Raw genomic sequence first — 22,210 nt, 5'->3', positions numbered from 1 at the left:
TGTTTCCTCGGGGATGAAGTCACCATGCTGGCGTCCACCCCAGGGTAGAGAGACACTGATACAAAAGGCCACAGTTCCCAGGGCCCACGGCCAGTGCCACAGGTGCTTGCCCTGTCTCCTCCTGCCCCTCACCGCCCAGCCAAGGCCAGATAAAGTGCGGGAAAAGTCCAAGACGGCCCAGGCCACCAGCGCCCTGGAGGATCCCTCTGACTGCCCAGTGCATGACTGCCGTGGGCTCACCCTCAGGTCTCCATCTCTGTGGCCAGCTTCTCCCTGGGATGTTCTGACCCTGCAGTCTGGGGCTCAAGGCTGAGGGCCCTGGAAGCCTCCCTGGAATGCTCTAGAAAGCTGTAGAGGACTCAGGATTGGGCTGCCCGACCTGAAGTGACTGGCAGCAGGAGGAAGCAGTGGTGTTTGGAGTGTGGGCTGTGCCCTGACGGACAAGCTGCTTTTTTTTGGGGGGGGGCGGTCAGTGACAGAAGCCTTTTGTTTGCCCCTGTTTACTTCTGAAAGCCAGGATATTTGCTCTGTTTCTAGCGTCCTTGCTGCACCAACTCCGCTCAGGCAGCCCTGGCTGGTGACCACATGCCCTTGGCTGTGCCAGAGTCCCTCCATGGTCTTGTGGGAAGCGCGACACTGGGCAGTTATGAAGCATCACTGAATGTTTGCTGGTCTCCATAGGTGACTTGGCACAGGGCCCCACGGGGCCTGGCCCAGCAGGCGTGAAGCCCTGCCCTGCTCAGGAGAGATTCTGGTACCCTGCAGGGGACCCACACCCCAGCCCCCTGAGCACAGCCCCTGTCTACACCCTGCCCTACACTCTGTCTACACCTCTCCTACACTCTGCCATACTGTCCCACACCAGCGCCTTATACCTGCCCCTACAATCTTATCTACACCTCCGGTGCCACCACCCAGGCTGTGACATGCCAGGGGAGGGGAAGCTACCAACAAGCCAGACCTGGGCAAGGGAACCCCCAGGACGCGGGCTGCCTGGGGCAGAGGCAGGCAGACGGGAATGCAGGTCTTCCCTGGAGGCGCTCCACAAAAGGCCCAGGGAGCCCGACACACCGTGAACCCCGCGGTTCAGGCTTGTCACCTAGGAACTGCGGACGTGGGCAGAGCCGGACCCGCCGTGGCCGAGTGACCCACGTAGGCCGCCGCAACCTCGGGCAGAATCCGCGGGTCCGGAGCCCAGGATGCAGACCAATCTGGGGGTGGATAGGGGCCCCAGCTGGGGCAGGTGCCCTGGTGAGGCGAGGTCCCCAAGTGGGGCGGGAACTCAGGTATGCCCTGGGGCGGGCCCCAATTTACCCTAACCCCGCCTCCAGGCTGCCTCGGCCAGACCCACATCCCCGCGCCCTACGGCCTTGGCTGCGCCCACCCGCCCTCGGCCCCGCCCCTTCATTCAGCCCCCACAGCCCCCGCCCCTTACAAGCCTTGGCCACGCCCACTTCGCCCTCGACCCCCGCCCTTTCCCTCCAGCACCGCCCCTTGGCACCGCCCTCAGCACCGCCCCTCCCCGGCCCTTTGCGTCCCCGGCGCGCAGGCGCGGGCAGGTGCGCGCCGTTTGAAACTATGGCGCCGGGCGGGCGGGTGGTGCTGTGTGAGGAGAAGATCCGGGAGAAGAGCGGCCTGGCGCCTCACTGCGACCTGGGTGCGCGCCAGGCGGCGGGCGGCGGGCGGCGGGCGGCGCTGGCCGAGGGCGCGAGCTTCCCGCCGCCGTGTCGGAGGACCGGTCAGGCCAGAGGTGCCGAAAGAGACCGCTCGGTTCCGAGCCGCCCCAGGCCTGAGGGGCGGGCGCGGGGAGCGCAAAGCGGGGCGGGGCGGCGGTGGGGCTGAGAGCGCGGGCCTGGGGGCCCCCGAAGAGCGGGGCCCGGGGCGAGCTGGGGTCCCGAGCGGAGGCCCCTGAGGGGCCGGGGCGGCCCGGCCCTCGCGCCGTCTGAGGGGAGCTCCTCTGGGGCGCGTCTGCGGAGCCTTCGCGGCGGTGTTTTTTGCGTTATCTGGGAAGATCACTTGGGTTTCCTTTCACCCGTTAGTCAGCTGGATTAGGCTGGTTTTCTCCGAAAGCTTGAAGCACCTTCGTTTCTGGAGGATCTCTGAAACGTACTCGTTCGCCCCTCCCAGGCCGACGATCTCTGGACTCGTGTTCAAGACGGATGTTGGGCGCTAGTTTTCTTTTTTTATTATTTTGTCTGGTTCTGGTATCAAGGTAACACCGGGCTCATGACATCGTGGGCAAAGTGCCTCTTCGGTTTTCTAGAAGAGATTCTGTAAAATTGGTGCCAGTTCTTTTTTGCTTGATAGAACTTTCCAGCGAAACCTTATGCGCCTGAAATTTTCTGTATTTGAAGCTTTTAAATTACAAATACAATGTCTGCAGTTGTTATAGAACTATTCATATTATCGACTTCATCTTAAGTGAGTTATGGTTGTGTGGGGTTTTGCAGAACTGATTTCATCCAACGTGTTAAATTTGTGTGTATAGAGTTTGTGGTATTTGCTTATTAGCTTGTTAATGTCTGTGTGGTCTGTAGTGATACCCTTCTTCCATTTCTGATATTGGTCATTTCTGTCTTTTTTGGTCTGTCTTGAGGTTTATGGATTTTATTACACTTGTCAGTGAGCCAGCTTTTGGGTTTTCTTCATAGGTTTTTTGGTTTTGAATTTCATTGATTCTGTATTATTTTCTTCTTCCTGCTGCTTTGCATTTATTTTGCTCTTTTTCTTGATTCTTGAGATGAAAATTTAGATTTCTGATTTGAGACTTTCATTTTAGTGCTGTAAGTTTCCCTTTAAGCACAACTTTAGCTGCATCCAAAAGTTTTGTTGTATTTTCATTTTCATGTAGTTCACTGCGTTTTTTAAATTTCCCTTGACTTTCTCTTAGACCTATGGATTGTTCAGAAATGTTTTTTTTCATTTTTGTGTGACTGGAGGTTTTCCTAGTTTGTTTGGTATTTTTTTCTTTCTGTTATTTATTCTGATGTGATTCCATTATGGTCAGAAAACATACTCTGTATGGTCTTAATTGTTTTAAATTTGTTGAAGTTAGTTTTATGGCCCACAGTCTGGCCTATATGTACCAAGTGCAGTTGGAAGGAATGTGTACTCTGTCACTGACTGGAGTGTTGTATAAACATCAGTTTGATTCTGTTGACTTACGTTGCTCAGTTCTTTTTTATCCTTGCTGATTTTCTGTCCAGTGAGTCTCTCAATTACCAGGAGATAGGTATTGAGATCCCTAACTATAATTGTGGATTTATCTATTTCTCTTTCCACTTCATGTGTCTTGAAACTGCTATTTGGTGCATACATATTTAGGATTTTTATGTCTTCATATTGGAGTGACCTTTGTAACATATGTAGTATTCCTCCTTATCCCTGATAATTTTCTACAGTGAGACATCTACTTTATCTAATATTCAGTTCAGTTCAGTCCCTCAGTCGTGTCCGACTCTTTGTGACCCCATGAATCACAGCACGCCAGGCCTCCCTGTCCATCACGAACTCCTGGAGTTTACTCAAACTCATGTCCATTGAGTCAGTGATGCCATCCAGCCATCTCATCCTCTGTCGTCCCCTTCTCCTCCTGCCCCCAATCCCTCCCAGCATCAGCGTCTTTTCCAATGAGTCAACTCTTCGCATGAGGTGGCCAAAGTTTTGGAGTTTCAGCTTCAGCATCAGTCCTTCCAATGAACACCTAGGACTGATCTCCTTTAGGATGGACTGGTTGGATCTCCTTGCAGTCCAAGGGACTCTCAAGAGTCTTCTCCAACACTGTAGCCTAATTAGTGTAGTCATGTATGGATGTTTGAGTTGAACCATAAAGAAAGCTGAGCGCCAAAGAATTGATGCTTTTGAACTGTGGTGTTGGAGAAGACTCTTGAGAGTCCCTTGGACTGCAAGGAGATCCAACCAGTCCATCCTAAAGGAAATCAGTCCTGAATATTTGATGAAAAGAGCTGACTCACTGGAAAAGACCCTGAAGCTGGGAAAGTTTGAAGGCAGAAAGAGAAGGAGATGACAGAGGATGAGATGGTTGAATAGCATCACTGACTCAATGGACATGAGTTTGAGCAAGCTCCAGGAGTTGGTGATGGACAGGGAGGCCTGGCGTGCTGCAGTCCATGGAGTTGCAAAGAGTTCAACAGGACTGAGCGACTGAACTGACTGAGTGTAGCCTCTCCAGCTTTCTTTTGTCTAGTATTTGCAGGGTATGTCTTTATCTATTTGTTTACTATTTCATCTGTAAGTGTACATATATCGTAATATTTGAAATAAATTTCTTGTAGATGGTATATGGTGGTTTAGTTGCTAAGTTGTGTCCAACTCTTGTGACCCCATTGGACTAGCCCCTCTGGGCTCTCTCTCCATGGGATTCTCCAGGCAGGCATACTATAATGAGTTGCCATTTCCTTCTCCAGGGGATCTTTCCCACTCAGGAATCGAACCCGGGTCTCCTGCGTAGTAGCCAGATTCTTTACTGACTGAATTAACAGGGGAATCAGTATATACTATATATAATTTCTAATCTACTCTGCTAACCTCTGTCTTTTACAATGTAAAAATGTTAGTTGCTCAGTTGTATCTGATTCTTTGTGACCCCATGGACTGTAGTCTGCTAGTCTCCTCTGTCCTTGGAATTCTCCAGGCAAGAATGTTGGAGTGGGTAGCCATTTCCTTCTCCAGGGGATCTTCCTGATCCAGGGATCGAACCCTGCATTGGTTCCTCATCTCCTGCATTGCAGGCAGGTTCTTTACTGTCTAACTCGTCAGGGAAGCTTCCCTTTTATAGCATATTTAGACCATTTATTAATATTAATATGGCTTATGTGTGCCATTTATTATTTTTCTGTTTACTCCCTTTGTTTTTTCTTCTTTTGTTTCCTATTTCCTTCCTTTCCGTGTTTCCTCTTTCCTTCCTTTTCCTTAGTCATGTCTGACTCTTTGCGACCCCATGGACTATACAGTCCATGGAATTTACAGGCCAGAATACTGGAGTGGGTAGACTTTTCCTTCTCCAGGGGATCTTCCCAACCCAGGAGTCGAACCCAAGTCTCCTGCATTGCAGGCAGATTCTTTACCAGGTGAGCCACAAGGGAAGCCCCTTCCTTACTTGAGTATTTTTTATTATTTGATTTTGATTTATCTATTATATTTCTGAGCATATCTCTTCATATACCTTTTTTAGTCATTGCTCTACGTATTACAGTGTACAGTGTTTATGTGATTTAACACAGTTTACTTGTGTGGATGGTTTACCATGTCAAGTGAAAATAGAAATTTTACCACCATTTTTTGTTGTTGTCGTTCAGCTGTTCAGTTGTGTACGACTCTGAGATCCAGTGGACTGCAGCACGCCAGGCTTCCCTGTCCTTCACTGTCTCCTGGACTTTGCTCAAATTCATGCCCATTGAGTCAGTGATGCCATCCAACCATTTCATCCTCTCCTGCCCCCTCCTCCTGCCTTCAATCTTTCCCAGCATTAGGGTCTTTTCCAGTGAGTCAGCTGTTCGCATCAGGTGGCCAAAGTATTGGGGCTTTAACATAGGTCTTTCTAGTGAATATCTGGGGTTGATTTCCTTTAGGATTGACTGGTTTGATCTCCTTGCAGTCCAAGGGACTCTCCAAGAGTCTCCAGCACCACAGTGTAAAAGCATCAGTTCTTTGGCGCTCAGCCTTTATGGTTCAACTCTCACATCTCTACGTGACTACTAGAAAAACCATAGCCTGACTATATGAACCTTTGTCGGCACAGTGATGTCTTTGCTTTTTAATACGCTGTCTTAAGTTTGTCATAGCTTTTCTTCCAAGGAGCAAGTGTCTTTTAATCTCATGGCTACAGTCACCGTCCTCAGTGATTTTGAAGCCCAAGAAAATAAAGTCTGTCACTGTTTGCATTTTTTCCCCATCTGTTTACTGTGAAGTGATGGGACTAGATGCCATGATCTTCATTTTTTGAATGTTGAGTTTTAAGCCAGCTTTTTCACTCTCCTCTTTCACCCTCATCAAGAGGCTCTTTAGTTTCTCTTCACTGTGTTCCATTAGGGTGGTGTCATCTGTGTGAAAATGAAGTCGCTCAGTCGTGTCCAACTCTTTGCAACCCCTTGGACTGTAGCCCATGAGGCTCCTCCGTCCGTGGGATTCTCCAGGCAAGAATACTGGAGTGGGTGGCCATTTTCTTCTCCAGGGGATCTTCCCAACCTAGCGATCGAACCCCAGTCTCCCGCCTCACAGGCAGATGCTTTACCATCTGAGCCACCAGGGAATGCAGCCACCTGTATGATATATGCAAATATCATCTGCATATCTGAGGTTATTGATATTTCTCCTGGCAATCTTGATTCCAGCTTGTGCTTCATCCAGCCCAGCGTTTCACATGATGTACTCTGCAAGTGTACCACCATTTAGGTTTCATTTTTCTCCCACTATATGATTTGTCTAGATATTTCATCTGCATACCTGAGAGCCACAGTAATGGTGAGATTTTTGCTTTTTACAATCATCTGACAGTTTAAATAGCTTAGGAGGAAGCATTAACCCAAGTGTTTACCTGTTTCATTTCTTCATGCCTGATGTCCCAGGTTTCCTTCTTTTATCTTTCCTTGATGTTTAAAGATTTTTCTTAAGCAGTTACCTACTGGCAGGCGTGCTGGTGAAAAGTTCTCTTAGCGTTTCTTCGTTTAAGAAGACCTGTATTTCACCTGCAGTCGTAAAGACTGTTATTGGAGAATATAGATTTCTAAGATGAAAGTTCTTTTTTTCAGCAATTGAAAAATGTGAGAGCACTTCCTTTAGGCCACCATGGTTTCTGAAGAGTCACTCCCTACCACGGGAGTTGTGTCTCCCTCTGGGTGATGCCTTTCTCTCTGGTTGCTCTCGAGATTCTTTCATTGCCATCAGTGGTTTTGATTCTGATGTGTTAGCTTTTGCCTTTATTCTGTTTGGTGTTTTTTCAGCTTCTTGAATATGTAGGGTTTTGTTTTTTTGCCAAATTTGGAAAGTTTTCAGCTGTTACTTCTTTAATTTTTTTTTTTTTTTTTTAAGCCATGCTGTTTTTCTCTTCTTGAAACTCTCATTGGAAGTCCATGGGTTCCCAAGGACATGAATGTTAGGTTGCTTTTCTATTTCTACAGAACCTTGAAGCTCTGTTCATTTTTTAGTCTGTTTTCTCTCTTGGTCAGATAGGACAATTGTGTTTAATTTCTTTGAATTTTTCCCTGGCATCTCCATTCTGTTATTAAGCTGCTCCCATGGCTTTTGTTTGTTTCTTTCAGTTATTTTTCACTTCTCAAATTTCTATTTGTTTCTTCTTTATATCTTCTGGTTTTTTGCCAAGAATCCCTACTTTCTCATTTTTTAAAGCATGTTCATAATTGCTCATTGAACTATTTTTGTATCAGTTGCTTTAAAATCCTCGTTAGATAATTCTGGTTTCTCTCATCTCATTATTGGTGTCTATTGTTTTCTCTCATCCAGATTGAGATTTTCCTAGTTCTTCATCATTTTTGATTGATCGTTTTGATTGGGATTCTGCTTCCTGTTTAAATCTTGTTACTCGGTTCTGTCACTGCCTGGATGCTGCCTTGTTGCTGAGGCGGTGGCCAGGCCCCTGTCATACACACAGCCTCTACAGATGCCTCATTACAGACAGCCCAGGACAGTAGTTGGGTCCACTCTCGCGGTCCCAGTGCTGGCCACTGTGCAAGGCCAAGGGTACGAGGTCCATGATTTTCCCTTGGTGTTGGGTGGGAGTGGGGCTGGGGTTGTCAGGAGTCTGTCCTGCAAGGCCATCTCTCCTGCAAGGCCATCACTGACCATCTTTGACAGTGGACAGCAGGCTTACCCATATCTTTTGGTAGATGTCCATGGGTGTTTGTGGGCGGCCAGCTTCTCTTGCATTCAGATTGGGATGCATAGGAGACAACAAAACCAGCCCTCAGTGCTTGACCCTTTTTTTAGGTCCCTAGACGGTTGGCCTTCTGCCCCCACCCTTCAGTTGCCAGGCACTTGCTTCCTGTGTTGTTGTCCAGGGTTGTTAGGTCTAATGGGAGGAAGAGGGTGAAATGTGTCTGCTCTGTCTTGTCTGAAACTGGAAAGCCAAAAACCAGTTTTGTATTTAATCAAAATGTGTTTTAAAACAAAAGTTTCCAGGGAAATATTTGGTGCATCCAAACGCAGAGTGTCTGTTTCATTCAGTTTCAGCTTAGTTCAGTTCAGTCTCTCAGTCGTGACCGACTCTTTGCGACCCCATGAATTGCAACACGTCCGGCCTCCCTGTCCATCACCAAATCCTGGAGGGGAAACTTATATTTGTAGTGACATTTGTCTTATGAGTGCTTACCGGGTGTGTCCCAGAGAAGTGTATGGTTCCCCCCAAGTGCCACTGGCCATCACCCGTAATGGCGTGACCTCAGGTCAGCCCCTGAGAGGGTTTCAGATGTGATCCCTGCGTGGAAGCTTAGAGGCAGTGGGCTGGCAGCCCCCTTAGGGCTTCCTGGTGAGTGGGTTTTGGAGGGAGACTAAATTACTGTAATAATTAATTTTCAGCAAAATAATAAACTTAAAATCTCTTAATTTTCTATTCTTAGCTGAACTTCAGTCATTATCTATTCCTGGAACTTACCAAGAAAAGATTACTCACCTGGGAAATTCTTTGATGAATTTAACAAGTCTAAAATCTCTAGATCTCTCACGAAACTCCTTGGTTAGTCTAGAGGTAAGTTTTAGGTTTGTTTCTTAAAAGAAAATTTATTGCTATAATAGCAGGGGGAAGTACATTTATGGTAAAAAAAAAAAAAAAAAAAAAAGGCACTGTGTTTCACGACTGCTTCTAAAACTTGTAAACTGTGCACCTAAAGTGACTGTGAGTGCTGTGCCGCATTCTCTGTGTTTGCTGTGAGCTGGATTTGCTATGCATCGCGTTGTATTCCAACTATAACGTGAAATCACCCCGCTCTGACGAAGATGGTTGTGTCTGTAAAAGAAAAAAGGCCCGAAAGACGAGCGTGTGTGTGCCCGCCTTCATCCTGCATCAGCTGTCCTCTGCACCCACGCTGCACTTCTCATCCATGTGTGTCTGACTGTTAGTGGCCTTGGGCCCTTGAATGGCTTGTGTGCCTGTCGCAGCAGGCACTGGTGACGGAGAGGACGCAAGAAGTCCCCAGGCGATGACGAATGGGAACGCCGTGTGAACTGCCAGGGCCTGCGGTGGGGGGAAAGGGAGGCAGGACGCCCCTGCCTGGAGCGCGAGTCTGTCAGCGCCCCAACCTGGTTGGGAGCCCTGCCCCTCGCATCAGCGTCTGCCGCAAGATCTCGTCCCGGCTATACTCAGTCTTCTCATCTGTGAAGCGGGGGCAGCGGTGCTTCCGCCAACGGGGCTGGGTGTGAGAGCTTGGCGTTGGATGCGTCGCTCAGCTGGTGCGTGAGGCCCCGCAGGGATTGACCGGCTCGGCCGCCTCGCGCCCAGGAGCAGCTCCCGGCAGAGCTCACCTTTGCTCTGCTGTCCAGTGATGGGGGGCGGGGGGTGTGGAGTGAGTGTGTGTCGACGCCCGTGTCACCGTGCGTTTGTCCCGGCAGGGCATTGAGTGCCTGACGGCGCTGGAGAGCCTCAACCTCTACTACAACCGCATCTCCTCGCTGGCAGAGGTCTTCCGGCTCCACTCCCTGGCGGGGCTCTTGAACGTGGACCTGCGGCTGAACCCCGTGGTGAAGAGCGAGCCTGACTACCGCCTCTTCGTGGTGCACATGCTCCCAGGGCTCCAGCAGCTGGGTAGGCCGGCTGCGCTCCCAGCCTCTCTCGGTGCCCTGCTCGTGTTCTTGGGGCGATCGCGCTGCTGCCCCTTCTGGAGAGGGGAGCTGGTTTCCTCCTCTCACAGAAAAGCTGCCTGGGAAGGCGGCCGGGAGCCACTTTCTGAGACCACAAGTGCCTGCTGGGCTGGCTGGGGCACAGGTGTGGGCTGGCTCGGCTCTCCAGCTGTTCTCAAGTTCTGTTGTCTATTTCCTCGCATGGCCTCCTGGGTGTTGTCCCAGGCTCAGTCGGACGGCTGGATTCAGCCTGGTTTTGCATGCGCCTAGAGCACAGGAATGAGAGGTTACTGTGCTGCGCACGCCCCGGGCAACAGCGTGAGAGAGTGGGAGGGCCTCCGCAGGAGAGCCTCTTGGCAGGTGCAGCTGCCGCCATGGCCCAGGAAGAACTGAATCTCTGGGGCTTGCAGGACAAGCGGCGGGAGCCGAGGGCGTGCCAGTCGGGAGGCCCTGGGGAAGAAGGGCGTAGAGTCTTAGACCTGATCCTCCTGTGGAAGTGCCGCTTGAGGGCAGTTAAGACTGTCTGATTAGAGGGTGGTGGTCCTTCTGTGCCCCCAGTGATCAGTGCGTGTTGTCCACTCAGAGGGCCTTTGACCGCTTGGGGAGGCTGGAGGGATTCCAGGGTGTCTCCACCTCCCAGGTGCTGAGATAATGAAATGAGACCCACACGGCAGCGCTTGTCAGGTAGATGCTGGGCAGCGGGCAGACCATGGCTCCTGCCCGTTCAGTGTCCACAGGACCTGCAGACACTCCGGGTTCTGCCCCCTCAGCTGCACAGAGCGTCTCTCACAAGCACCCCAGCTGTGCCTGCCTTGGCTCACCTCCTTGTCCCCGGGCTGGTGGCCCTGGCTCTAGGGAGCCTGGCTGCGTGGTTAGGTCACACCAGCCTGGGCCTGGGGCACTGACCCCCCAGAGGCGCACTGTTTGTTCAGACCTACTTAGGGTTTCAACGTTTTGTTGGTTTTTAGATATTTGGGAGGATTAAATGCTTGTGTCCTTAGTTAGTTAAGTTGCTCAGCCGTGTCCAACTCTTTGCGACCCTGTGGACTGTAGCCCATCAGATTCCTCCGTCCATGGGATTCTCCAGGCAACAGTACTGGAGTGGGTTGCCATTTCCTTCTCCAGGGGATCTTCCCGACCCAGGGATTGAACACAGGTCTCCTTAGTTGACTGTATAAGTATTCTGTAAACTATTGAAGCATTACAATCCTTCTTGAAAGTTGTGCAGTCTTCAGTCTTAAATGATTAGTTTCTACTTGTGATAAAAGTTTTCGATTCGGTCTTATAGAGTTGTTCCAGTCTGAAAGGTACTCAGACATGAGAAAGGAGAGTCACTGGAGTCCGTGCTGCGGGAGCCCTGGAGCTCTTGGAAGGCCCGCTCTCCCGCCGGGCGCCGTGGGAGCTCCGAGGGAGTAACCCAAGCGCTCTGGCCAGGAGCAGAGGAGGCCCTCGCCGGGTCTGGGGGCCGCTGCCGTGCAGAGAGGGTGTGGTCTGGGTGAGACAGGTTTGCGCTGGTCTTAGCCACATGGAGCTTGAGTTCAGAGTGAGGGGCATGGCGCTGACTCAGTGAAGTTCAGGCTGAGCAAGTAGAGTCGTGAGTTGCTGGCATGAAGGCCACGTCCAGGCCATGAGAGTGCAGAGCCCAGGAGGCCTCAGACCAGCGTGTGGCGGACGGAGTCCCCGAGGGGATGGAGGGGGCTCCCGGGGGCACCCCGCATGGGGCCAGGGCTGCCATGCAGAGTCCACACCTTGGTCCTTGTTTCTCACTGGGACATGTGCCTCTGGGCGCTGTGGGCTCAGCTTCCTGAGCAAGTCTGGGGTGGTCCTGACAAGTTCCTGAGGGCTGGCCACCAGCGTTTGGGAGGGCAGCCTCCCTTGGGCACTCCCGAGGAGGTGTGGCTGTGGACACGTGAGGCCTTCTTGGGTCCAGGGCACGTGTGGAAACAGTTAGGCTTGGCTCTGCCCCCTGTTCCAGTCCCAGGATCTGAGAGGTGAGCCCTGGGTGCCAGCACGTGGCCTGGGCCTCTTCTCTCCAGTGTGTTGGGCTCCTCGCCCGTGGACACTTGTTAGGGGTGTTTGGGGACCTTGCCCAGCATCCCTGATATGTGTCAAGAGGAGACGAGAAAGTGTGTGTTTCCCTTCCTGTCTGAGGCTCAAGCCTGGTGTAAGGGGCCGCCTCCGGGGATCACGCTCAGCACCTCCACGGGCTCCTGTGGTGGGTTGGCCCTCGGGGGAGGGAAGGGCCCCAGAACAGGGCAGTGCCTCTGGTCAGGTGCGTGTGAGGCTGAGTGGGCGGCAGGACACCTTTGCTCCCCATGGGAGGCCGGCAGGTGCGCCACGGCGGGGCCTGGCACCTGCCTCTGGGCGCTACTTTCCCATGGTGTCTTCTCTGTAGATGACCGCCCCGTGAGGGAGAGTGAGCGGAGAGCGTCCCGGCTGCATTTTGGTTCAGAGGAATCGCTGGACTCAGAGCAGAGCTTCCCATCTGTTTTCAGAGAAGAAAGGTATGAACAGAAAAAGCGAGAGTGAAAGTCGCTCAGTCATGTCCAACTCTCTGTGACCCCATGAACTGTATAGTACAATTCTCCAGGCGAGAATACAGGAGTGGGTAGCCTTGCCCTTCTCCAGGGGGTCTTCCTGACCCAGGTCTCCTGCACTGCCGGTGGATTCTTTACCAGCTGAGCTATCAAGGAAGCCCATGAACAGAAGTGGTGTTTGAACTTCTTGAGGAGTGTTCACTGTTGATAGAAAAATGCCAGCCTCTGTATTAACTGAAGATACAAACTCTGCATGCGGATTGCCACTTAGAGGGCAGTCCTGCGGGAGGTGTGGTGGGGGTGGGAGAGACGCCCCACACCAGCTGGCGATAAAGGATACCGTAGGACAGCCTCTCTTCCTGTCCATCACATCTTCTGTAGGTTACTTTTCAATATTAGTTTGGCCAAAATGTTTGAGTTTTTCTGTAAGATGGTAAGAACTTTCTGGCCAACCCAATACTGAAAACGTTGTTAAAGTAATTGATGTCGGATACGTAGCTCGAAAGGCCTGTGGCAAGAAGCCGCGGTCCCACCTACCAGCGCCCGCCCACCCCTCAGGCAGCCGCCTGCCCGTCTCTAATGGTTGCTGCTTCCAGGCTCTGTTTGTTCCTTTCTGATCTCAGATGGTGCAGACACTGCTGTTTGTGGACGGGAGCACTCTGACAGACCTGGCAGCTCTGGAGCCCCCTCTTCCCACCTGGCCATGTCGGTTCTTGGGCTTTGCTCCCTCCGGCGTCCCCCTTCCTTTCTCTGCTCTGCGGGCAGGGCTCCCGCTCGCTGTGCCGGGCTGTGGGAGCCTGTGCCGCCTGTGCCTGGCTTCTCAGCGCCTCCCAGCGCCTGCCGTCTGCATCTTTATGTCTGACTTGAGATGTCGGGGTGGTAGCACGTGTGTTCTGAAAGCACAGTCTTCGTGTGTTTGGTTGATTCTAAAGGTGTAAGTCAGTCCATGGTGTTTACCTAGCTTGTAATGTGTGAGGATTATATATTCCTTCTTAAATACCATTTTGTTTTGTCTGAAGCTTTTAATAGTTTTCTTTCTCTTCCATTACACACCTTAGTTCATCTGTAAATTTCTCTAACGTAGAGGTCAGCTGACTTTTTTTGTAAAGGGCTGGAAAGAGTGTTTTCAGCTCCATGGACTGTATGATCTGTGTTTTAACTTCTCAACCCTGACTTTGTAGATGAAAGCAACTGTAGACAGTACATAAACTAAAGACTGTGTTCCAATAAACCTTTTACAACACAGGTGTGGGTTGGATTTGACTCGTGGGCCATACTTTGTTCTAACATCTTAAGATCAGTTCCAAATTCCGGGAATCTCCTCTTCCCTCAGCTGTCTCGCTTGGAGTTCCCCTCCCCTCACATCCCCATTTCAAACCCAGCTAACTAACCCCGCAGAATGCTCTGAGTATTGTGTGCCCCAGATTTACATGCTGGAGCCCCAACCCCCAGCTCAGTGGCTTAGGGGACAGGGCCTGTTAGGGGCGACGAGGTCCTGCGGGTGGAGCCCTCGTGGTGGAGTTGGTGCCTTCCTACAGAAAAGACCCCGCAGAGCTCTCTAGCTTCGTCCACATCCATGTGCATTTATGAGTTACGCAGTGTCAGTCTGGTGACTTTGTCCTCCTTCAACACTGAGTTGCCAGTTACTTTCCATATAACTTTTAGAATTAATCTGTCGATATCCACCAAATACCTTGCTGGAATTTTGATTGAGATTGTGTTGAATTACAGATGAGAAGAAACTGACATCTTAACACTATTGAGTCTTCATATCCATGGACATGGAATATCCATTTATTTAGTTCTTCTTTGATTTCATTTATCAGAGGTTTGTAGTTTTCCTGATTTGATGCTGTACATATTTTGTTAGACTTATGCTTTAGTATGTTGGTCTTTTGAGGCTAATTTAGGCTTTTTAATTTAAAATTCCAGTTGTTCATTGCTGACAATATATGAAAGCATTTGGCTTGTATGCAGCTGCTGGTGACGAAGTACCACAAACAGGGTGGCTTAAAATAACAGAAATTTATTGCCTTACAGTTCTTAGGCTGGAAATCTGAAATCAAGGTGTTGTCAGCCCTGCTTCCTCCTGGAGGCTCTAAGAGGGAATCCATTCCGTGACTCCAGCTTCAACGGTTTGCTGACCATCTCCAGCATTCTCTCCAGTCTTCTCACTGTGGCTGTCTTCTCCCTGCGTCTTTTCACAGAGCTCCCCATTGTGCCCGTCTGTCCTGTGTCCAGATTTCCCCGTTCTTAAGGACATCAGTGATATTGGTTACTGCTAAGTCACTTCAGTCATGCCCGACTCTGTGCAACCCCAGAGACGGCAGCCCACCAGGCTCCCCCATCCCTGGGACTCTCTAGGCAAGAACACTGGAGTGGGTTGCCATTTCCTTCTCCGATGCATGAAAGTGAAAAGTGAAAGGGAAGTCGCTCAGTCATGTCTGACTCTTAGCGACCCCATGGACTGCAGCCCACCAGGCTCCTCCATGCATGGGATTTTCCAGGCAAGAGTACTGAAGTGGGATGCCATTGCCTTCTCCGAGGGCTCCCCATAATTTCCTCATTTTAACTCAATTACCTCTGTAAAGACTCTTATTTCCAAATAAGGTCATGCTCTGAGGTGTAGGATGTTAGGACTTCAGCATCCCTTTTTAGGGGACACAGTGTAACCCATACATCTTGAATTTTATGAGTTTGCTGTAAGACTGATTTTTTGATTTTCTGTAGATGGCATGTCATCTTTGAACATGCCATCTATAGTTGTATATGTCTTCCTTCCCAATCTGTATGCTGTTAATTTCCTTTTCTCATCTTACTGCCTTGGCTGGGACATCCAGTATGGTGTGAAGGCCATGGGCAGCGGGGCTTGCTCGCCTTGCTCCTGGTCTTGGCAGGGTGGCAGCAGGTCTCTCTGGGACATCCAGTATGGTGTGAAGGCCGTGGGCAGTGGGGCCGTGCTCGCCTCACTCCTGGTCTTGGCGGGGTGGCAGCGGGTGTTTCCCACCAGGTCTGCTGCCACCTGCGGGCTTCCCTTGGTGTTCTTTATCCAGTGCAGCAGGTTCCCATCCATGCCCAGTTTACTGACCATTTTATCACGGATGGGTATTAGACTTTGTCGAATACTTTTTCTGTATTTACTGATATTGTCACGTGACTCTTCTTCTTGAGCCTGTTGATGTGATGCATTACACTGACTTTTTTCCGAATGTTGAACCAGCTGTGCACCTGGAATAAACCCCACTCTCTTGTGGTGTAGACTTCTTTTCATACCTTCATGGCCTCAAGTTGCTGGTATTTGTTGGGGATTTTTTGCATCCGTGTTCATGGGAGATAAAGGGTCTGTATTTTCCTTGCATTGTCTTTGCTGGTTCTGGCATTAAGGTAATGCTGGCCTCATAGAATAAGTTAGTCTGTATTCTCTCTGTTTCCTCTTCTGTCTTATAGAAAATTGGTATAATTTCTTTCTTAAATGTTGGTAGAATTTACCAGTGAATGTATCTGGACCTGGTATTTTAGGAGGCTATCAATGATTGATTCAAGGTCTGTAATCCATACAAGTCTGTTCTTACTATCTACTTTTCCTGGTGTGGGTTTTGGAAGATTGTGCGTTTCCAGGACGGTTCCGTTTCATCCGGGTTATCCCGTTTGTGGGCAGGGTGCTCTCTGTTACCCTCTTGCTCCACAGGATCTCCAGTGGTGCTGCTGCTTTTACTTCCTGTGTTAGTGATGCGTCTTTTTTCCCTAGTTAACCTGTTATAGATAGAGGTTTTTCCATTTTATTTATGTGTTTAAATTTAGAACTAGCTTTTGGATTTGTTGATTTTCTTTTTTTCCTGTTTTCAACTTTATTGATTTTTACTCTAAATTTTACTATTACTTTTGTTCTTCCTGCTTTGGATTTATTTTCTTAGTTTCCTAAGATGGAAGCTTAGGTCACTGATTTTGGATTGTACTGTGTCTACTATGCATTCAGTATTATGTATTTCCTTCTACACATTGCTTTCACTGCATCCCACAAATTTCAGTGAGGTGTATATTCTTTTTAATTTGGTTGAAAATATTTTTATTTTGAAGTACTTTACTTCAGAATACTTTGAGGTTTCTTTGACTCATGTTATTTGGGAATATGTTGTTTAATCTTCCTTTTTTTGAGATTTTCCAGTTATCTTTCTGTTACTTATTTTATTACAAGTTTAATTTCATTGTGCCCTGAGAACAAATATCGTGTGATTTGTTTTCTTTTTAACGTGTAGAGGCATGTTTTGTGGCCCAGGACGAATCTGTGTTGGTGAGTGTTCCGTGTGACTGTGGGACGAGTGTCCTGCTGTCTGGACACAGTGGACGCCGGCTCCTCCAGGTGGTGGTGTCGGGCCCAGCTGTGTCCTTGGTGACTGACTGCCTGCGGGATCCACCCCTTTCTGACGCAGGGTAGGGAAGTGGATCCGTCCTCCTGAGCTCCCTCAGTGGCTGTGTTGGGTAACCTGATGCTGTCTTATTGGTGCAAGCCCGTCCAGGGCTGCTGCGTCTTCCTGCAGAGCTGCCCTGAGTCCTGACCCCTCTTTATCCCAGGTTGCACTCACCACCCAAAGTCAGCTCTGTCTGAAAGTGATGTAGCTACTTCCACTTTGTTCTGATTGGTGTTAGCATAGTCTGTTTTTCTTTCTCTGTCCATTTACTTTTAACCTGTGCATCTTTATATTTGAAGGGGGCTTCTGTAGGTAACATGTAGTCGGCCTTGTATTTTGATCCGCGCTAACCGTCTCTGCCCCCCACTTGGTGCGTTTAGACCCTGGTGTCTGAAGTGATTCTTGATGCAGCTGGTTTAACAGCTGCTGTGTTCACTGTTTCTGTCTGATGCCCTTGTTCTTACTTTGTCTTCTGATCTTTCCCTTCCTTTCCTGGTTTTACGTGATCATCCAGTGATTCCATTTCCCCGTTAACACATCAGTTATGGGCATGTTTTCACTTTGGTGGTCGCCCTGAGCACACAGGACAGGCAGACCTCGTTTTCTGTGCTTTGCTTTATTGTGCTTTGCAGATTCCGTGTTTTCATAGATTGAAGGTTTGTGTTAACCTCGAGTCAGGCGAGTCTGTCGTGCCATTTTCCGAGTGGCATTTGTTCCTTATTCACTTCATGTCTCTGTGTCACATTTTGGTAATTCTTGCAGTATTTCAGACTTTTTCAGCTTTTTATATTACAGTGATCTGTGATCCCATTGCTGCCATGACTTGCAAAAGCCTCAGATGATGGTTAGCACTTTTTAGCAATAAAACGTTTTAAAATTAAAGTGTATACATTGTTTTTTAATATAATATTGTTGCTCACTTAATAGACTAAGTACAGTGTAAACAGTAAGAAAGCTAAGATCATGGCATCTGGTCCTGTCACTTCATGGCGGACAGAAGGGGGAAACGTGGGAGCAGTGACAGATTCTTCTCACCTTGGACTCCAGAATCACTGTGGGCTTGACTGTAGCCATGGAACGAAAAGACGCTTGCTCCTTGAAGGAAAAGCTATGACGAGACACCACTTTGCTGACAGAGGTCCACAAAATCAAAGCTATGGTTTTTCCAGTAGTCATGTATGGATATGAGGGTTGGACCATAAAGAAGGCTAAATGCTGAAGAACTGATGCTTTTGAATTGTGGTGCAGGAGAAGACTCTTGTGAATCCCTTGGACTGCAGGGAAATCAAATCAGTCATTCCTAAAGGAAATCAATCCTGAATATTGATTGGAAGGACTGATGCTGAAGCTCCAATAAATACTTTGGCCACCTGATGTGAAGAATCGACTCATTGGAAAAGATCCTGATGCTGGGAAAGATTGAAGGCAGGAGGAGAAGGGGGCGGCAGAGGATGCGATAGTTGGATTGGCATCATGGACTCAATGATGGTGATTTTGAGCAAACACCAGGAGATGATGAAGGACAGGGGAGCCTGGCATGCTGAGGTCCATGGGGTCACAAAGAGCCAGACACGACTTAGCAACTGAACAACAATAATGTACATAAAGAACTTTCCCTTCTGACTTGTTTGAAGATTTTTTTCTTTGTCTTAGCTTTTCTCCAGTTTGGATATATTCCTTGATGTAATTTTTCCCAGCATTTATTCTACCACTGTTCTCAGAGCTTCCTGTTTGTGTGATTTGGTGTCTGACATTCCCTTAAGGGATTCTTAGTCGTCTTCAGTTCCCTTCTCTCCTGTTGGCAGGCTCATGTGTGAATATTAGGCCTTTTGGTGTTGGCCCACGATTCTAGGTATTCTATTCTGGTTTTTCTTTTTTTTCCAGTCTTTTTTAATCTTCGCTTTTCAATTTTAGAGTTTCTGTTATTATGTTATCAAGTTCAGAGGTTCTTTCCTCAGCCACATCCAGTTTACTGTTGAGCTCATTAGAGGCACTTTTCATCTGTTACAGTGTCTTCAACTAACGTTTCTATTAGGGTCTTTCTTAGAATTTCCCCATCTCTGCTTGGGTTTCCCGTCCGTTCTTTCACATTCTCTCTTTTTTCCATTAGATCTTGTAGTATTATTACTCACAGTTGTCTAAAATCAAAGCCTGATTTCATCCAGCGTTTCTGAACCTGGTTCTAGTGCTTACTCTTCTCAATGTTGTTATGGCTGTTTGGAGCTCCATGAGATTCCAGATGCATTTTAGGATGGCTTTTCTATTTCTGGGGAAAATATCATTGGGATTTTGATAGGATCGCACAGATTCTGTGGATTTCTTTGGGCAATGAATATTTTAACAGTGTTGAGTCTTCCAGTCTATGCATATGTGGTGTGTTTCCACTTACTTATGTCATCTTTACTTTGTTTCAGCGATGTTTTGCAGTCTGTGTGTTCTCAGTAATGTCCAACGCTGTGCGACCCCATGGACTGTAGCCTGCCGGGCTCCTCTGTCCACCAGATTCTCCAGGCAAGAATCCTGGAGTGGGTTGCCATTCCCTCCTCCAGGGGATCTTCCCAGCCCAGGCAACAAACCCGTGTCTCCTGCATCTCCTGCATTAGCAGATGGATTCTTTACCACTGAGCCACCTGGGGAACGTGTTTTCAGTTGACTTATCCTTGATTATCTCAAGACTAAGTTATCACAGAGTTTAGATGATCTGGTACAGTGACCTTATTATCCAGAGGTGACAGTAGAGACCCCGATAGGCTGTATGTGTCCACCATCAGGTGTCTGTGGGCAGACCTTGAAGGAGAACCCAGTCCCCTTCTTTCTGCAGGGACCTGGAAGACTCTCAGCTCTAGAAAATAGAGTGTCATTGACTTCTCAAAGTGTGATCAGGGTCATAAAGCCAGTGTTCGTAGTGTGTGACTGAGTTCTGTTTTGAAGAGTGATTCTTAAGCTGCCTTTGTTAGAATTAGGTCTCCTGTGAATGTTTGCCTTTGTATGGAGGGACATCCTATTCTACAGCCTCACGTTTCAGTTGCTAGAGAGATATATTCACTTAATGTGAAAATAGAAATTTGGAACACCATGTTATTGAACTTTCTTTTTGTTTTGTTTTTTGGTCGGTCCATATGGATCTTCGCTTCCCCAACCAGGGATAGAATTCGTGCCTCCTGAATTGGAAGCATGGGATCTTAACCACTGGACTGCCAGACAAGTCCCTCCTTGAATTTTGCTGGTCACGTGTACCACAGTGCTAGGAGATCCTTGCACGGGGGGCTTCCTGGAACTGCCACCCTTTAATGAAGCCGGGTGTGGTGACCAGTCATCCTGGCCGAGTTCACTCCGCCTTCCCTGTGGCAGAAGCCCCCGCTGCTCCTCCTGAGACCTTGAGGCAGGGTCAGCAGTGCGGGCGGCTGTGTCCCGGGGTCTTCACGCGCTGGGTGGGGGTGGGAGCACAGAGCCAGGTTTGCTTGTCTTTGTAGACCTCATCACTCCAGAGTCAAGTGCACTGACTCCTCCGCCAAGAAGTGCTTGGTCATGGATGCGGATGACGAGGCGGTCCTGAGCCTCATTGCCGAGTGCGAGTGGGACCTGAGCAACCCTCCTGGGGGCATGAGTTCCAGCCAGAAGGAGTCAGAGGCCAGCCTCCAGACCTCCCAAGGTAGGCTGCTCCTCGCCGAGAGGGTGGGTGCAAGCCCGGCTGGGGGGCTGATGTCTGCTGCCTCAGGATCCATGCCGCCTTTTTAAGAGAATTTACCTTTAAATGTAGACCCTTCAGGAAGTCTTGTGCACCTGGAAATATCAGTAATTTGGTCGTGGAATTGCAGGAGAAGTCAGTGTGTTTAGGTGGATGTAGTCACTGCAAGTCTGTCACCTCAGGTCCCTCTCAGGTCAGTTGCGGGGGTAGCGAAGATGTGGGGCGTCCTGTGCTGGAGGGGCTGAGTCCCCGCTGGCCTCAAGGGGGCTCCTCTCTGGCTCCAGCTGCATGTGAGTGAGGGGTTGACACCTGACGAGGGCGGGCATGTGAGCTCCTTCACGCCCGTGCCGGCTTTTCCGCCAGGACTCGTGTATGAGCTTCAGCTGCTTTGCTGCTGCTTCTCTCATGGGTCCCAGGAGCTTTTCGTGAAGTCACAGCATCTGGGTCTTCCTGCTGCAGTAGCACCCTGCCTCGGCCTCCCCGCCACCTCCCGGGCCTGTCGGGCCCTCCAGTGTGGCGCCCGTCCTGAGCGTGCGGCAATGTCTACTGAGGGCTTTAGTTCTTGTTTCCTGGAGATGAGTCCCAGCAGCCTGCTCATGCGCTCATGTCATCTTGTGAGCCGTTTCTGTTCCTGCTGCCCCCCTCCCCTATTCCTTTCTTGGTATTGATGCCCCGGACTCCATTATGCTGGTAGAACACAGCCTGTCTCAGATTTCTGCCCACCCTGTGGCCTGCCTTTCATTTCCTAAGCAGTGCTTCCAGGAGTGGTTCTATCTGAGTGAGGTCGCTCCACCCTGTTTTCCTTCGTGGTGGTGCTTTTCAGTGTGCTGGCCGTGCTTGTGGAGGCTTCCTCCCCTGTCCACCTCCTGGGGACCTGCACTTAGATCTGAGAGCTGCTCTCTAGAGTCAATTTCTGGCTGTGGTGTGAGGTAGTGGCTCAGGTTGTCCGTCTGTCCCAACGTGTATCCAGCTGTACCAGTGCCATTTATTGCAAAGACAACCCTGCAAGGTTGTTCATTCAGTGGCCGGAGTCTCTGGATCCGCTGACTGCTGTGTCTGTCCCAACTCATCGGCTGGATGGTGCTTCCCGCTGGAGGTCGGGCGGGGTCCCCTCGCCTGGGGTGCTGTGGGCAGTGACGCCTGCAGGGTGGCTGGCGCTGTGTTATCCACTCAGCTTTTCTTTCCTGTTTACCCCACATAGGAGTGTGCTTGACAGATATGCTACGCTGTCAGAAACCGGAAGTGTAAGTTTTAATGGAATAAACTTTTTAAATGTTTTGAACACAGAAGAGTCTCGGCACCGACTGAGCCCTCAGTCAGTCCAGCACCAGTGCGGGGACTCTCTGTGGAAGGGCCCTGAGCGGCGCAGGAACAGCTCCAGGGCGGGCTGCGTGGAGCCGAGGCTGCAGGACCAGCGCTGTGGCGAGCTCCCCCCACAGCGCTTCACCCCAGGTGAGCCCCCCGGTGTGCTGTGCTCCTCTTCTCTCGACTGTGTGTGTGTGTGACCCTGAGATGTGTTAAGGGAATACGCTCCTTTACAAATGAAAGCTAACATTTGTAAAACATGCGTGGTGTAGGTTCCTGCTCTGTGAGTACTTTGGTGCTTTCTTGATACACTTGGACTCGCATACACATTCTCTTCTGAATACATCATGGGCCTATGACAATAGCTACAATTTAGAAATGCCTTCATGGATCACAGCCTTGTCGTGGAAAGGGATTTGCATAACTCAATGAAGCTATGAGCCATGACATGCAGAGTCACC

The 22,210-nt window shown here is 49.5% G+C and overlaps 1 protein-coding gene across 11 annotated transcripts in view; it reads left to right on the top strand.

Annotated features, from left to right (window-relative positions):
- The first annotated feature begins 1,549 nt into the window (after window positions 1-1,549).
- CEP72 (centrosomal protein 72) overlaps window positions 1,550-22,210 on the top strand; it is a 37,217-nt gene continuing 16,556 nt past the window's right edge. For 6 of the 11 annotated variants that reach the window (XM_027520225.1, XM_027520224.1, XM_027520222.1 and 3 more), the window contains exons 1-6: window positions 1,550-1,657; window positions 8,595-8,722; window positions 9,583-9,775; window positions 12,206-12,314; window positions 20,230-20,408; window positions 21,732-21,896. In XM_027520225.1, coding sequence (XP_027376026.1) covers window positions 1,579-1,657; window positions 8,595-8,722; window positions 9,583-9,775; window positions 12,206-12,314; window positions 20,230-20,408; window positions 21,732-21,896 — 853 coding nt within the window. In that variant the 5' untranslated portion in view covers window positions 1,550-1,578. Of the gene's footprint in view, window positions 1,658-7,331; window positions 8,504-8,594; window positions 8,723-9,132; window positions 9,424-9,582; window positions 9,776-12,205; window positions 12,315-20,229; window positions 20,409-21,731; window positions 21,897-22,210 lie in introns of those variants that run through there. The other 5 variants (XM_027520233.1, XM_027520223.1, XM_027520226.1 and 2 more) reach the window with 4 other exon arrangements.

The sequence above is a fragment of the Bos indicus x Bos taurus genome, chromosome 20 (assembly GCF_003369695.1).
Source record: "Bos indicus x Bos taurus breed Angus x Brahman F1 hybrid chromosome 20, Bos_hybrid_MaternalHap_v2.0, whole genome shotgun sequence".
NCBI lineage: Eukaryota > Metazoa > Chordata > Mammalia > Artiodactyla > Bovidae > Bos > Bos indicus x Bos taurus.
This window is presented reverse-complemented; position numbering and strand designations above follow the sequence as displayed.